We start from the raw sequence: 17,542 nt of genomic DNA, 5'->3' as shown, positions 1-17,542 counted from the left end.
AATAATTCACTACAGACACGTTGCTCATTTCACAACGAACGAGGTAAATTTATAACTGTATTGATGTTGTATTGTATTTATGAATTGTATTGAAAGTTGTATTGATGTGTTATAATTTTAAGACTTGTCATAACAATTGTCATAATAATGTCATAACAATGAATAGCTATGTCGTAGCCATCTTTATTATCTTTATAAAAATCGGTTTCTTTGTGAGCTCAATGCATTTATCAACTTGACTGAGTAGCATTCTATACAGCCCTGAGAATTACAAAGTGTATGGTAACTCCTCCTAGTGGGTACCTGTTGAGACTTTGAATTCATTTTTTGCTACTAACATACTTTTTATTTTTGTGACTACCGAGGTGTTCCTTTACAACCGACTGTTGAAAAATGGGTGCCCAATTTTAAAAATACATCAACGTAGATCAGTGTCCGCTACAAATAAACGGCTTATTCAATTGCCACCTCTACCAAAATAACCATACCTTTTTCTTTGTAATGAAATCTTCACCTTAATTAAAACTAGTTATCACTCAGCCTAAGCAACAAGTAGAAATAAGACGATAAATTATAATGACATATTTCATATAGAAATAATAAATCATAAGGAATTATATTCTAAAAATGTTTAAAATCTTACTCTCAAGAGAGTTAAAAAGGTTATTCTAAGTAATTTAAACTGAAATTATAATATTTTCAGATACACATATTTTGATTAGTCAAAGAGCTAGTTCTTTAGGGTTTATAGTGTTGTGCTAGGTCACGATAGGGAAAAAAATTTCGTATTTTCACATTAATAAAACTAATTTACAGTAACTGAATATGATAAAAAAAAATTATTTTCTATTTTTAAGTTTAAATGAGATATTGTATTCAATATTTTTTTCCTTTTTTAAATTTAAGCTTTGTTTTTCTAATTGCTTTGTAATTCACTATATCAAGAAGAAAGAAATCTATTGGTGGCAATAACATACTTTTCTACACTTATTTTAACTAGAAGTGGATCAATCATTCGGCCACATATTCGGCCAAATATTTGGTCACAAAATGTCATAATATTTTGACCATTACTGGGTATGGCATCTGACGAATAATTTTTTTTATTATAACAGTATTTTTTTATACATTAAATGAAACGAAACCTGGTCCACAAATGAAATATGATTTCTATGTGATTTTTTTTCATCGAAAAATCTTATGAATAACTAACGTAATCACTTATGAATTCCAATGAAACAAAAATGTTAATCTGTTCAAAGACTTTTAATCAGTAAACAGCGTAAAATCGAGCTGCCGAAGCAGCATATTTTGTCGTTCAGGCATTTTTTTCATTAAACAACATGCAATGTGGGAAAAAAAAATCATTTCAGTCGGGCAGTATTTGTCATTAAAGGACATACGATCGGATAAGAGATTTTTCATCATTCAGATAATAAATAATGTAAATATTAAATAAGTAAAGTAATTCTAACATTAAATATTGAGTTAAGTAAATGAAATATTAATTTTTATCTTTCAGTCATTCTTCAGCATTAAGAGCCGCCAATCAAATATTTTTTATCATAGATCAAGCGAAGGCTTAGAAAATGACGTGACTTTTTCCATAACGTTTTGTCATGAAATCTTAAGAAGTTAGATTTTAAATCATTTGGACATGAAATCTAGTCAACAAAGTAATAACTTCAAATTTTTTGACATTTCTAATATCTTCGTCTGTGAAATCAGACAAAATAATATTTTTTTTTATTCTGGCATGGTTTTGAAAATTAAATAGTGTGGAATACAAGTATGCGAAATAGAATTCAGTTAGAATGTAGTTTCACGGAACAAACTATACTCACTCTGTCCCCCTTTTCTCCAGTTGTACCAGGCCTTCCAGGGGTACCTTTGTCACCTTTATCTCCTGGTGGGCCAGGGTATCCTGCAAAAAACAAATAGGTTGAATTCAGTGAAAATTAAATAAGAATCTGACCATTTCTGATTACAAGATTCAGGGAATAATCGATTCTTAGAAAACAGTTTTTTATATGAAACTTGATGAAACTTAAATGAAACTTAATGAAACTTACAAAAAAATCTAATGAAACTTATGCAGCCAGCAAGTGAAATTAGAATCTATCATTGTTTTGTCGTTCATTTGTAAAATTAGCCTTTCTTTTTTTTCTGATTTTTTCTGTCTCTTGAATAATTTCTAGTTTTCAGTATTTTCACATTTTTTGCTTTTAAAGTGTCAGATTTTAGAATTTTCACATTCGCTATTTTTAAATTCTTTATTCTTTGATTGAATTCTTTGAATTTATATTCCTCTGTCTTCACATTTTTATTTTTGAATTTTTACGCATTTTTGTTTTTAAAATCTAAGATTTTTATAAGTATCACTTTAGGCAAGTCAAAGGCTCGTAATGGTGACCTTAAACCTCCTGTTTACTCTTTAAATCCTGAAAAAGTGATTACTTATCTCATAATTTAATTAATAATTAATTAATTTAATTAATTAATAATTTAATTAATAATTTGAATTTAATGCTAGATTGCTTTTCATTGGGTAAGACTTGATGTTTATAGAAGAGAATGGCACAAAACTCTTTTCTGCAGAAAGTATAGATTCTAAAGTATAAATTCCGTAGAAAGTATAAGTTAAAAATGTCAAACTGAGGAATTTTTAAGTTTTAGAATTTCGAAATGCGATAGGATATTGGCCCCTTTGAACATTGAAATTTTTCTATGCTCGATAAGTTTAAGTACTGTAAAGATGCGCTATATGTTGAGATTCATGGAATGTTAAGGTATTGAGTTATCGAATTTCGTGGGATTTCATGATTTTAAGTTTGATATTGGACCCTGGAGAACGGTTAGTAAGTTGGAAATTAATTTCCATGGTGAACAGAAAATTATTCATATAAAAATTCAGTTACTAAAAAAATAATAAAATGAAATTAAGCGAAAATTTTTAAAAGAGGCAAATTAAAAAAGGATAAAAGTAAATTTTATTCAAAAACCGGAAAAATTAAAGTTTAATAGGCTGAAAATGTGAGGAAACTGAGGAAAACATGGAAGTGAAAAATAAAAGTGAAAATAAAAAGTAAAAAGATAAAACAAAAATAGAATTTTACAAAACGAATGAAATCTACCGAGCTAAAACTGAAAAAAGTAACGAGTCAATAAAACAAACATAAGAATTTTGTAAAAAAAAGAATGAAATTTGGTTAGACGAAGTTTTAAAATAGGTGTCTATATGAACTGTTTGTTTTATACAGACTACTCGACTCTTTCAAAAGAAAAATATCACCAAGCCGCATTGCTGATTCTGAAACTTCTAAGCAGAGTATGTAGCTTTTTAGACATTTTAAATTGTCTGGATAGCCCAGAATTCTAAATCGATGCCAACTTTAACCTTTTTTGGTCAAAATTGACGTTTAATGGCATAAAATAGTAGAAAATGATATCTTGCAGTGGCACAGTATTTTTGGGTACTTATAAAGAGCATTAAAATGTTTAATATACTTTCAAATTAGTCGTCTCCCGATTGTCTGGTATCATTGTCTTGATGCGATAATAGCCAGGGAAAAAAAATACAGCAGTTCATGAATTTCCTTCTTCAAAATAAGTAAAATTCTATATTTTCGTCGATATGCGATAGTCGATATTTTCCAGATAGTCGACAGTCGATATACTCGTCGACAGCAATAACGCTGTCGATATATCGACGCTGTCGATACATAAAGTTTATATATCGACGATAGTCGATATTTTCGTCGACAGCAATAACGCAGTTATCTGATCCACTAACTTTGATGGTGCGAATTATACTAAGATCACTTGCTTCATTTAGGATCAAAATCATTTTATAAGAAATCCAGCACATTTTCTAAGACCTTTACCTTTTGTTGCATATATTTAAGCTTAATACAGTGTATATATTTGGAATCACCCTAAAAGGCAAATTCTTTTGATACATATATTATTAATACAAGTCCTCTTTTCAAGTCTTAGTTGCTATTAGCCCAGGTCACTCCTTACTTACGGTTCTTTACTACGAACTGTTTGATAAACATTGGTTTTAAACTATTTTCATTCCTAATTGTTTACATTTTAGCTTTGAAACTGGCACTCGAGAAAATGCTATGCAAAAATGGACACGTGCCTATGGTATAGCTAATTTTAGATTATTTATTTTACGTTTTTACGTCTTACAAAACTAATAAGATTACTTTACGTTATACTGAAATGTAACAGCTTTATTTATCAACATATGTAATATCATTGACATTGATGGCCAGTCTTTAGGTCCAAAGCCCCTATCAGTTAGTGGGGTGTCAATTCATGACGTGGGTAAAACCTTGAAGTTTTAAAACGATTTGTCTAGTAAGTTTTGTGATAAAAAGTAAAGATACCATGGCTAGGGAAAAAGTGTGAAAGGCGACAAATAGATGTTTAATTGAGCTGGTGTAATCGTATTCTACTCCCCTGGTAGGATTGTGATCTTAGGGATTATAAAGGTGGGAGACCGGATTATAGATTTTATTTATGTTTTTTAATGGACATCTTTTTTTTCGTCTAATAGGGTTTTTCCTTCTTTTCATGTCTTTCTTCTTTTAATTTCCTTTAAATTTTAAGGATTACTTTCAATAAAATGATTATCTTCTGTTCTATCTTAAAATATTCTAATTTGCTTTTGAAGTCTTATAAATATACCATAGCATCAAATATTTCGAGCTGATACTTCTATACTTTGTATTATGTTTACTGAACAAAGAAGTAAGATATAGACTATAGAAACAAAACAAAAAAGATTAAACAACTTAATGTCACTATCTGTAATACCTGGAAATCCAGGAGGGCCAATTTTTCCCTTTTCTCCTGTGGGTCCATTGGGTCCTGCTTCTCCTCTTGGTCCTTCAAATCCTTTAGGGCCTTCTGGACCTTCCTGACCAGCAACACCAGGCTGTCCTGCAGGTCCTCTTTCACCTTTAGGTCCAATATCACCCTTTTCTCCGTCATGTCCCTTTTCACCCTTTGAACCTTTGTCTCCTGTTGCACCTCTTAAGCCTTGATCCCCTTTTGGGCCACGAACTCCTGGGAAACCAATAGGACCCTAAAACAAGTAGATTCTTAAAAGTTTTTAGGCTTTATTAATTATTTAGTCGATAAAGTATAATTTTAACCATCCATAATTTTAACAACTATAATTTTATTAAATTATAGTTGTTTTCCCAGTGCCGTTTTCATTCTTGCGTTTTGTATATTTGTCTCCAGTTGCACATTTTAATGTCCTCTTTCGTCCAAATAATACTGGAAGATCCTCAAAAATACAGCAAAAGGTTCAGTAGAAGATAGCTATAAACTGGTTTCCAGGATATCACCATCATAATCATTCTTAGTAAATATACGGGTGACATAAAAACAAAAGAAATTATATTATATTGATACTTCCATCGTATCCAAATAAATATTGTGAATGACTCACCTGGAAAATAGAAAAACCAAGACTTCCATTCAATATACAAGTGATTCAATTTTCAATTGATTCAAGATACAAAAGTTTTCAAGTACTAGCCATTATCATCGTCCTTAGGAAACAGATAGACAAAATAATAGTGTAAATATTGTGCCAATAAACTTTTTATTTGATTTAAATTGCATTAACATCTTATTATGTGCTGCATTGAGGCAACATAATTATACTGCTTTTAGAAATTGAAAAAGGTTTCTTGTCTGTTTTGACGAAACACAAAAAATTGCACCTCAAAAATATTGCAACTCAATTGCAACTCAGAGTAGCTGTAACTAAACATAAATAATTATAACGTCGAATCAAGATAGTTGTAAATTTTTCTTTTATCGTTGTCAATCCCTTCAATTTTTAATTGCTGCCCCGACCCTAGATAAAACCAAGTATACGTTTCTGCTGAAGAATACAGTTGTATAGTAACCAGAATATATAACAATATAAAAGCGACAATCTAATAATACCATGATGGGATGATAGTACCATCATTAGTAGCTGTGGAATAGTACATGTGTTTTCAACTATTTAATTCTTTGAAGTTGATGGAACATATTTTTTTTATTCTTAGCATAGGTAGTTTTATATATTACAATATTAAGGAAGCTTCAGGCCCATTTCGCTGCGATTTAGAATAGCGGTGCACGTTGTTACATTGGACTCAGACAGTTTGGTCCTGTGGTTATTCATTAAAGTAGATGTTTAGATTGTTACTTGATTATAAAACATGAAACGATGGGACTAGTGGAGTGCCAGTGGTTATGCGCACCTATTCTTAAGAGATAATTAAATAAAAAAAAACGTTTTTTACAGTAAAAAAAGTTTTTTACTGTTTTAAAAAGAAGAATTAAGAGAAAGAGTCAAACGTTAGCGCAAAGAGCGGGGCGTTGATGAGGAAGCAGCCCCTTTCATATAGGAAGTAATTTCTGTTCGTTTTAAGTTTTAATGTCGCTCCTTACTTTCATTCAAAAAAACTTGTTTTTTTATTTAATTTCTGAACGTTTTTGAATCAATGCATATTTTGATTTTGGCTCTCCGCAGAGGAATAATTAAAACGAAATTTGCATATTTATTTTTTTTTGGCTAAATGGCTTTCTCTTAATTTTGATCGAATGATTTTGAGAAAAAAAGAGCGAAGGAGGAAGCCTAGTTGCCCTCTGATTTTCGGTTAATTAAAAAGGCAACTAGAACTTTTAATTTTTTACGAATCTTTTTATTAGTAAAAGATATACGTAACTTATACATTTGCTTACGTAAAGAACTTTTGTATTCTCATGTTTTTATTACATATATGAGGGGGTTCGCCCCCTCGTCAGTACCTCGCTCTTTACACTGAAACTTAAATTTTGTCCCAATTCATTAAGAATGACCCCTGAATCACAAAAGCCGCAGAATAAATAGTTGAAATTACTAAAAATACTTTAGCGTAAAGAGCGAGGTATTAGGAGGAGGTGAGCCCCTCATATGGGTAATAATTTCTGTTTGTTTTAAGTTTTAATGCTGCTTTTTACTTCCAGCTGAAAAAAAATTTCATATTTATTTTTTCATTGTTTTTTTAAGTAATGCTAGTAAATCCTCCGCTCCCTTCATGGAAATTTTCTTTCCCCATGACAAATTCCTCGATGGAAGGTTCCCTCAGCATATCCCCCTCTTCTCAACCCCTGCCTCCAACCAAAAAATCCTCCTGAAAATGCCTGTACACTTCTCAATAACCATTACTATATGTAAGCACTAGTCAAAGTTTGTAACTTGTAGCCCCTCCCAAGGGGACTGTGGGAGTAAATCGCCCCCAAAGACATAGTTACAAGGTTTTTTGACTACGCTGAATAAAATGGCTATCTCAGAATTTTGATCCTTTGACTTTGGGAAAATAATTAGCGTGGAAGGGGGCCGAGGTGCCCTCCAATTTTTTTGGTCACTTAAAAAGGGCACTAGAACTTTTCATTTCCGTTAGAATGAGCCCTCTCGCAACATTCTAGGACAACTGGGTCGATACGATCACCCCTGGGGAAAAAAACAAAAAAAAAACAAACAAATAAACACGCATCCGTGATCCGCCTTCTGGCAAAAAATACAAAATTCCACATCTTTGTAGATAGGAGCTTGAAACTTCTTCAGTGGGGTTCTCTGATACGCTGAATCTCATGGTGTTTTTTTTTGTTAAGATTCTATGACTTTTAGGGGTGATACTTATATATTTAAAATCAACATTAAAATGCGATTCTTTTGATGTAGCCATTGTTATCAAAATTCCATTTTTTTGAGTTTTGGTTACTATTGACCCGGGTTACTCCTTACTACAGTTCGTTACCACGAACTGTTTGATTTCGTTTGTTTCAAACAAAATTAATGACAAATTGCCAAAAATGTTTTCCAGAGGTTACGAAGAAGGTATACTCCTCAGATAAACCTTAAATTAATGAAAAATAAAAGGACTAATAAATTTGAAACTAAAACTTTTTCGCCTTGGAATGAAAGATGTTACCTTAACCCTACGTAAACAAATAAAGAAAGAAATATGTCGTGCTGCTTCTCGTTATGGTAAGAATAAACTAAATTACTTAAAACAGAGCAAACCTCAGCAATGGCCTAAGAAAGTGGAAAAATAGGGGACCGATCGTGCAAGAACCTTGATTTCCTTCCGGATGATCCGCCTTAACAGATAGCCAATTAGCTTAGTAAAAACCTAGCTAGCATTGTGCAAACGTTTCTCCCTCTCACAGAAAACCATGTAATCCCTGAAACTTCAAAAGATAAAATCCCGGTTTTAAGACTTTACAGTAGAAAATTAAAAGGCGAGAATTCACTAAACAAAAGCAGAAAAATTGAAGTTTTGAAAAATGAAAAAAGCTGAAAATGTCATACACCAAAAATTGGAAAGGGGAAGTATATTGACAAAAAACAGAAAAATTGAAAAATTAGTTTGCAGAAGATAAAAAGTGAAATTTTATTGCACGAAGAATAAAAAGGGGAAATATCATGCACTAAAATTGAAAACAAAAATGTAGAGTGCAAGAACTGAGAAATATAAAAGTTTAGTTTGTAAAATGATCAAACTAAATTAAGAATTTTCAAGTTGCAGAACATTGCAATCGAAGGATGTCATTATTTAGAATTTAATGACTCTTTTTTGATAATACGTAAGCCTCAACTTGTCGGGCTATGAACGTTTTACGTCTAAAAAATATAGGAACATTATAATTATTTTTTTAGTTAAAGGCGTTTTTTTGTCGAAGCTCATGCAGTTCTTCATTTTGAGGTTATTGCAATTTCTACAGAAAAGGCACTTGGGTACATCTATTTTGGGTCGAATGCCAGTAAATTTGAGCTTCCCTAAGTGTGAAGTCTTTAGTTTTCGAATTACAGAAATTTAAAAATCTTAGAATATTGCAAATTGAGAAAGTTATTTTTCTTAAAATTATAAGGATTTGAATTATCAGAATGTGAAAATAAAAATGATTAAAAATACCATATTGCGAAGAAAAGTAAAGTGTCTTGAAATATGAGGGCTTCTATTATTCCAGTTGTGAAACTTAAAAGTATAAAAATATGCAACACGTCAAGAAATTTAATATATAGGAAATGATAATCTGTAATATATGGTGGGTTTCTTTAAAGAAGAAGGGGTGAATTATCAAATTCTCAAATCTGAAAGAAGATTCATTTCTAGAAATTTAAAGCCTTTGCATTTTCAGAAAGATTCTAATTCTATCATAGAATTCAAAAGTTAGAATAAAGGTTGGAATTGTCGAAATCTGAAATTTCTACGTCTTAGAAATTTGACAGAGAGGTTGAGTATTTTGAAACGAGTCACCATATGCACCTTTGAGTGACTCTGAGCTATCATATTGGGAAAATTGAAAGTTGGAAAAGAACTTATGAAAAATTGAATTCCTTAAAAGATGAAATCTTCTTATCATATAAATGCTGAAATTTCAAATATTGAAAAAGTAGATCTTTAAAATTTGATTTATTTTTGGAAAACTAAAGGCTTTGAAATTTCGAAATGTGCAAACTATAAGTCTTGGAATTCTGTAACTGTAGAAATTCGAATTTTCTAAAATTTGGATCCTTTGACTTGCTCTAGTCTGTAATTGAAACATCTAATCCTCCCAAGAGCCTTGACACAACTAAGCACGCCCACCCCCTTGTACCGACACTTTAATCATGACCTGTAACTTTTTCTTCTTTTTTTATGTTTAATTTCAAGTGAAAATTGAACCTCTTCCCCAATACACATAGTTTTTTTCTGCTTTATACAATATCCAGACAAATTAACTTTGCTTTGGCAGCTCAGACTAGAAATAATCAGAAAACCAGAAATTAACATACCACAATTCACAAAATAAACTAAATATATGCAAACATTAACCCACTCAGGGGGTTGAAGTTTCTCGTATAAGATTTTCAAGATTTTCGTGGCATTATCACCAAATATTGGATTATTTCTACTGTTCTGTTGAGTATTCCGGTTGATTTTTAATATTGTTTTTTTTTGTCTGACGTTGTAAGTAATAATTACACAAACCTCAGCCTAAGCTAAATCATAGGATGAATTTGCAGTGATGGATCTAGAGCAAAATCTTAAGGAAGGCTCAATGTGACTTTGGGAGGGGGGCATACGTCAAAGGTGCCAATAATTAACCAAACTAACAAATTATTCCTAAAAAAAAGTTAAAAAAACAAGGAATGAAATCACCAGAAAATCCTCGGGGGGGGGGGGGGTCTTCAACGCTCACCCTGGATCTGGCACTGCACATTTGAAGGATAAAGTTTCCCTTATTTTGCAATAAAACATCTATTTTAAATATTGATTCTTTCAAGTCATTATTTACAACATTATAAATAAAAATAATTTGAAAATTCTGAAAATTTCAGTACGAGAACACAAAAAAAGAAAATAAGAGAAACTTAACAAATACAACCAAAACACTTAAGGGTTGGCTTTTCAGCCAACCGTCTAGGACTAAATGGAAAGCAGGTCGTCCACGTCTAGGGTGGGAAGACGTCGTAAAAAGATATAAATTAATTGGGAGCTTCCTGGGAGGGTGTAAAAAGGGAGGCTTCCGGTAGATTGGGTTGGAGGGGGATCGTTCATAGCTGGGTTGGCCTCAGGCACCTTGGTGCTTGGATGAGTTTTAAGTAGTAGCATTAGTAGTAAACAATGAAAAAGGGAACATTTGGCGAACAAATAAAGCATTTGAAAGTTTAGTAAGCAAAAAAGGAAAAAAATTGGTTAAGCTAAAAAAAAAAAAGAAATAGAGAAAACCTGGTGAATAAAAGCGAAAAGGGAAAAATTAATAAACAAAAAACAAAAAATATATTACTGAACAAAAATTTAAAAACGAGAATTAATAGAGAAATACTAAGTTGAGGAATTTGAAAGTTTGAGGGAGTTTGTTTTCTTTCTCGAAACAGGAAAGCTTTGACTTTGGAAATTTAGGAATTTTATAGCTTGAGGAATAACGAATTGCGTAAAAAAATTGATTTTTTTTATGTCACTGTCAAGTTTTGGACAAGTCTTTGAGTCGTCAGAATCTAAGAATTGGATGTCTATGAAGTTTAGATGTTGAAAAATATGAGTTTACTTAAATACCAAGGCTTGGGCTTCGTGAAATGAGTGAAATAAGAATAACAGTAATTCCAAAATATTGAAACAAGCTGAGACTCTTGAAATATGATGGTTATTTGCTTTGTTTTTAATTGACTATACTGAGGCGTGAGTAGCGTCTTAAATGAACCATAACCCATAACAAACCCAAAAAGAATCCATAACAAACCTAAAAGAGCATAAATAATTATACTAAACATTAAGATAATACATAAAAATATCTTAAAACAAACAGACATTATAATACTGCAAACAGGAGTTTGACCGCCACCTCCCTCTCTGTATCCCTTCTAAAGGCTTTTGTGTCGTTAATCAAGATAGTTGAAGAGAACTAATGAAAATAAACTGAAACTTTGATGTTATGATTGTGCCAACAAATTTCAGAATTATATTTGGTTTTCAGTAAAGCACAAATGACGAAGCATTCTTGAGAAAGTTTAGATGTAGGAGGTGGACAGTAGCCAAATTCCTGTTTGAAGTAGGCTTATTTCTGTTCGGTAAAAAATTTGGCTTGAGTTTCCGTTCTGCTCGCTTTCATTTTTATTCACTGATCCTTATTTGTATCTGTTATCTGTATGTTTAATCTGATAAAATGTTTTAATTTACATTCGATTTGTGTCTCCTTTATTCTTTGATAGTAATCTCTGGCAAATTTAAGTTGAATTTTTATTTCTCCTTCTCTTAAATCCTAAAGTTGCGTTTTGTCTTTCTTTGGAAGACTTTTTTCGGGAAGCTTTTATTTAATTAATTAACTTTTTTTAATTTGAATTCATGGTTTAGCAACGCTTTTCACCCAAGTTAATCATTCCCCATCAATCTCTAGGTGATGAACATAGGAAACATATCTGGGATAATGTACAATGGTATCTCTTAGCTTTCTTTTTTTCTTTCTCTGTTGATGCTTTAACTTGTGATTTTGTCACGAGCGTGTGCTTAAGATTGTGTGCATAATTTATTACTTTGACAAGTTGGATGCGCAATATCTCTTTTGATAGAGCTCAACATCCCCTTCCCATTTCTCTAAAAGTCTTATCTTAACGCCTTCAGTCGTTCTTAAGATATTTTATGTATATCCTTTTACAGCCTGTGTGATCATTCTTTCTTGTCATTTGATTTAAAATCCCCCTCAACATTCCCGGGAAACTTCAACTAAATTACTTTACAGTTCCCCTATATTCCAGATACATCATTTTGACAACCTTTCCCGAAAAGTTTTACGTTGATACCCTTAGCTAGAGATATTAAGAACATAACATCTTGAGGTCCAGGATGTAGGTAATGGGTTTTGATTTAATTCATTATTCCCCAAATATCCTCTGTAAGTTTCAACTTAATAGCTTCAGCTGGCTTACCTAGCTATTCTTGAGAAATTGCAGATAAGTTCTTTCGAGAACAGGGATGTATACATTGCCCTTTGATTTATTTCAATATTACCGTCTATACTTCCTGAAAGTTTCAACTTATTTTCCTAAGAGTGTGAATCCCGCTCTTATTTTTTCCTTTGCCGGCGCACAACAATAAAGTCAATTTTGGCCTTAATGATACCTACATGGGAATGCTCAGCTAAAAGGTGGCTAAGTTAATGCTGAAACATAATATCAGTGAAAACAAGGCGTTCTTTTGTTCTTTAGTATTCTAAAACACCTAACTTAGTACATATTTACCACCGCCTTTGTTGGATATACAAATAAGTATCTTTGCTTTAATTCTTTCATACAACCAAGCACTTCAATTAAGACAAACCAAATGATTGTATCATATGACCTGCTTAGAAAAAAGATGGAAACTACGCAGTTTCACTTGTAAAATTCGTGATTTTTGAAAAAGGAATTACATAGTTTTAATTAATAATGCTTGTATTATATGTATGCAGGAAATGTAATAAGTATATAATCTATCTTTCATTGAGGTCTACAAAAAAGAATATTCATTTCGATTGCTGTTCTCTCTCTCTTTAAATTTTTCGTATCTTCAATGGACATTGCCAACTTACGCCGCTTTTATGAAAACTCTTAATGACTCTCATATTGTGAAGTTTTAGGGATTTTTCGTTAGACAGAATAAATATAATTTAGAATACTCTCGTTTGCGGAAAAGGAAGAAACAGCATTCTTCTTAGCCAATGCATGTTAGCCCACCCTACGATATCGAGTGATTGAAATACTCTTTTCCAAGATTTCGAGCTCCGGTCCGAAGCCATAAGATTAATTGGTAATTCCCAAGTAATTAAAACAGTGCATTAAAGATGTGAAAAAGAATTGATAGCGTTAAAAATACACAGAAATAGTAATAGAAAAGATAATGAACACTTAATCTACTTAATATTAATACGAAAAAAGATACAATATTAAAACAAAATGGCACTCAATAAAAGTAAAATATGAATAGAAGCATGATAAAAATTATAAACAAATCCAATAAGATTGAAAGGTAGATAATATCTAGCTAACCTGTGCTCCTGTGTAACCGACGTCGCCTTTTGGTCCATGTGGTCCTGGTAAACCGTTTGCACCTGGTGCCCCATCAGCACCTGAAAGTCCTGGTAGACCTGGCTTACCTCGTGGGCCCTGTGAATTGAAAGCAAAATTTTGAGTGTACGAATGAAGAATCTTAAATGAAAGTATCAATACCGTAAATTCTTAAAGCAGTTCCCGACGTACCACTCTTTTCTTTGTCTTTCTGTACTTTTTTTACTTTTTATACTTAGTTCCTACCTTTTTCCTGCTTTTTCTCATGTTTTCCCTCATAAGAAATACGGGGCATAGCATGTAAAAGTGTCTAAAACAAAATACTAACGACACAACGCCTCATACAGCCATCTGAAAAAAGAAGGAACCTATGAATGTTTTCCTACTCTTTCAGGTCTATTCCTTTTTTATGAAAATTATTTTAATTATGGCTAGACGATGTTTAGACTTCATATTAGTCAGAGTAGAAAAAAAAATAGAGCCACTAGAAGTAAGTCTTTATTTAAAATAATACTGCATTTTCCGTCCTAACAAATCATCAGCTATCGTAGAATTTCTGAGCCTAGCATCCATAGCTACACACACGTCTTTGAAAATACTGAATTTTCTAACTTTATTTATTGCTATCAGAAAAAAAAACAAAGCTTTTCAAAATTAAACGGAAAATTTGTAAACATTTTGTTCAACAAACTTTCAGGGTTCAGGGATCCGTTTCATATTATCGCAAGACAATTTTCGGAAGCAAAAATCGCTCACTACCCTACCTTACCTTAATTTGCATTTCAAAGCAAAATTATGGTGTAAAAAAATCTATCATGCTCCATATTGAGGATGGTGAAATTTTGTCACTGTGTTAGGGCACAAAGACACGCAGTAAAAGAGGTTTGCTGGAGAGATGGAAATTAAGTATACTTGGTACGGTGACCACAAGATAGGTATGCCCTCTAAATACCATTCTTCAGTGGTTTAAAGCTGACACTTCTTCACGAAAAAATTCGAATAGTGTTTGACATAGACGGGAGTGACAAGAAGCATCAACCTCCCAGCAACGTGAGGTAAGGCTGGTGAGGTTGTTATGGTGAGGTTGGCATCAATGTATAATTGAATAGGAATGACAGTACCACTCACATTTCCATGGCTGTGATTTTATTCCTTGTAAAGTGTGGGTTTAAAGGACAGAACTGTGGACGTAATTACCACATCAGCTTGAATACTACTCCAGTCGTTGACAACACACTCGGAGAAGAAATTCTGCCATGTTTGTGTATTAACTGGATGTTTCGACAGCTTATGTGAGTGGCCTCGTGTATGTAGCTGGTTTGAATGTCTGGTAAAGAGGGGGTTTTTTGGTAAAGTATTATACTTTTAGGCCAGGCTCACCACCACGGGATCTGAAAACGATTGTTGGCAGCTCTAGGTGCTCCAATCTCTTGTTGTAAGCCAGATTACATAGGCCAGATATGCACTTTGTGGCGCGCCCTTGAACTCTCTCAATAAGGCTAGTATCATTCTTATAGGAAGGGGAGGTGAGAGATGTATGAAAAGCCAATTCGGGCCTGACTATATCCTTATAGAGCCTTAAAAAGACTTTGCGCAGGTGGGTAGTTATGCTAGAGTGCGTTTCAGGACACCAAGGCTTGGATTTTCTCCTAAAACTACTTGTAGCCAGTGGCCATGAAACTTTATTTGTTTGAATTTTCTCCTAAGACTACTTGTTCCCAGTGACCATGAAACTTTATTTGTTTATCTACTAGTACTCCCGAATCTGTTTCTTTGGGACTTATTTTAAGCACTGAGTTTTACATTGAATTGAGATCAGACATGTTGTAATAGCAAGAAGAGTTATTGTTACCAATGTGAAGTACACTGCACTTCAATATTTAAACTCAAGTAGCCAATCTTGTACCCATATTTGTATTTTTAGGTCACACTGCAGGCTTTGTTGATTAAAGGGTACAAACTGCTTGGAGTCCTCAGTATAAATTGTGATTTTGTATCCCATTCACCATATCGTTGATATATATGAGGAATACAGAAGGACCCAAAACAGTAACGGGGGGGACTGCACTTACAACATCACATGCTCTGGAGAAAAACCTCTCGTCATTGAATGAAAAGAGTCAAACCTGCTCTGAGAAGAGACCATCTGGTTCTCAGGTAAAAACCAACTGAAATTACTTACTGAAAAGTTTAGCCTAATGACCAAGGTATTGATGATGGGAGGGGGGTTTCAACCCTTTCATTTACGGAAAATTTTTTAATCACGTTTTAGTTTTAATGTTGATCCTTACTTTCAGTTGAGAAAATTTGTTTATTATTTAATTTCTAATCGTTTTTCAAATAATACCGGTCAATTTGGCTCACCCTCCATGAAAAATTTGCACCGCTCTCGAGAAACTCCTCTGTGGAAAGTTTCACCCACATGGAATACATTCATCCCCATGAAATTACTTCCGGAAAATCCAAGTCTCACTGAAAATCCCCCCCTCCCTGTCCGTAAAATTTCTTTCAGAAAACTCAGCCTGAAAACTTCCCCTTTTTACTTTCATTTGAAAAAGGCTTTAAGTTCAAATCGTTTTTCCAATGATTCTGGAAATCTCCCCTTCCATGGGAATTATTTCCCGGAAATCCCAACATGGTGAAAATTTCCCAAGATAATTGTCCCGGAGCATCTCCGCATGCAATATGAAGTTGGCAAAGAGAAAGCAAGACAAAGAGTGAGAATTTCGTATTAGAATTCTGTCAAATCCCCCAAGTGTAAAATTTTCCCTGGAGAGTTGACCCCCCAGAAATTTTCTTCCACACAGAAAATTATCCTGAGAAACCCACCCCAAGCACAAATTCCACCCCCTCCCCCAAAATAGTCTGCATACTTCCATATAACACATACTATACGTAAACAACGGCAAAATTTTATAATTTTAAATTTTATAAGTACTATCCCTGGGGGATGGGGGGAGGGGGTTAATGTTATCTCCAAAGGCATATTTTAGGGACTTTTGAGCTATGCTGAATAAAATAGCCATCTCAAAATTTGGATAGGACAATTTTGGGGAAAATAGGTCGTGGGAGGGGGGCTAGTTGCCCTCTAATCTTTTTGGTCACCTAAGAAGGTGACTTTTAATTTCCATTCGAATGAGCCCTTACCCGATATTATAGGACTATTGGCTTGATAAGATCACCTCTGAAAAAACAAAAACCAAAAAAAGATAATAAACATGCATCCGTGATCTTTCTTCTAGCAAAAATGCTAAATTCCACATTCTTGTAGATGGCAGCTTGAAACTTTTATAATAGGGTTCTCGGATACACTGAACATGATGGTGTTATTTTCATTAATATTCAGTACTTTTAAGGGGTGTTCACCCTACCCCCTTTTCCAAAATCAGGTAAATTTTCTCAGGCCCGCAGCTTTTGATGGGTATCATTAAACTTATGACTCTTAAATATTTGGAATCAGTATTAAGAGCCAATTCCATTAATATATCCATAGATACGGAAATGAAGGTTTTAGGTTCGGTTATTAATTAGGCGCTTCACTCCTTACTTACAGTTCGTTCCCACGAACTGTTTAATATACCTGAAACATGATTTTTTTTTTTAGCGATGCTTTCATGGGTTTTGTAAAATTTCACTTAAACAGAACGAGGGTTTCTCTGTAATATGGAAATAACGACCGAGATAGAATAAAAAATCCTGAAAACCGAGGGAATGCTAATTAAAGCATTTAACATTTTATCTTTTTTTTAAATTAAGTTTAAAACGTCAACAAATATTGAAGTGACTTACAATAGGGCCAGTGGGACCAAGTTGACCTTGAGGACCGGGTGGTCCCAGTGATCCTTGCTGACCAGTTTGACCAGGGGGGCCAGGCTGCCCTGGTGGGCCAGCATTTCCCTTTGGTCCTGGAGCTCCTTCACTGCCGGGAATGCCATGTGGCCCAGCTAAGCCTGA

The 17,542-nt window shown here is 33.2% G+C and overlaps 2 protein-coding genes across 2 annotated transcripts in view; both read right to left on the bottom strand.

The window, feature by feature from the left end:
* The window catches only part of LOC136041864 (AP-1 complex subunit mu-1-like), a 381,890-nt gene that overhangs the window by 228,673 nt on the left and 135,675 nt on the right, over window positions 1–17,542 (bottom strand). The gene's annotated exons all lie outside the window — the stretch shown is intronic.
* The window catches only part of LOC136041863 (collagen alpha-1(V) chain-like), a 209,722-nt gene that overhangs the window by 80,868 nt on the left and 111,312 nt on the right, over window positions 1–17,542 (bottom strand). Inside the window, exons 12-15 of the mRNA XM_065726642.1 lie at window positions 17,378–17,538; window positions 13,571–13,687; window positions 4,828–5,098; window positions 1,845–1,924 (exon numbers count right to left, since the gene is read on the bottom strand). Coding sequence (XP_065582714.1) covers window positions 1,845–1,924; window positions 4,828–5,098; window positions 13,571–13,687; window positions 17,378–17,538 — 629 coding nt within the window. The remainder of the gene's footprint in view (window positions 1–1,844; window positions 1,925–4,827; window positions 5,099–13,570; window positions 13,688–17,377; window positions 17,539–17,542) is intronic.

Source organism: Artemia franciscana, unplaced genomic scaffold (genome assembly GCF_032884065.1).
Source record: "Artemia franciscana unplaced genomic scaffold, ASM3288406v1 PGA_scaffold_47, whole genome shotgun sequence".
NCBI classification, from domain to species: Eukaryota; Metazoa; Arthropoda; class Branchiopoda; order Anostraca; family Artemiidae; genus Artemia; species Artemia franciscana.
The sequence above is the reverse complement of the archived record's forward strand: the minus strand, read 5'-3'. Positions and strand labels throughout refer to the sequence as shown.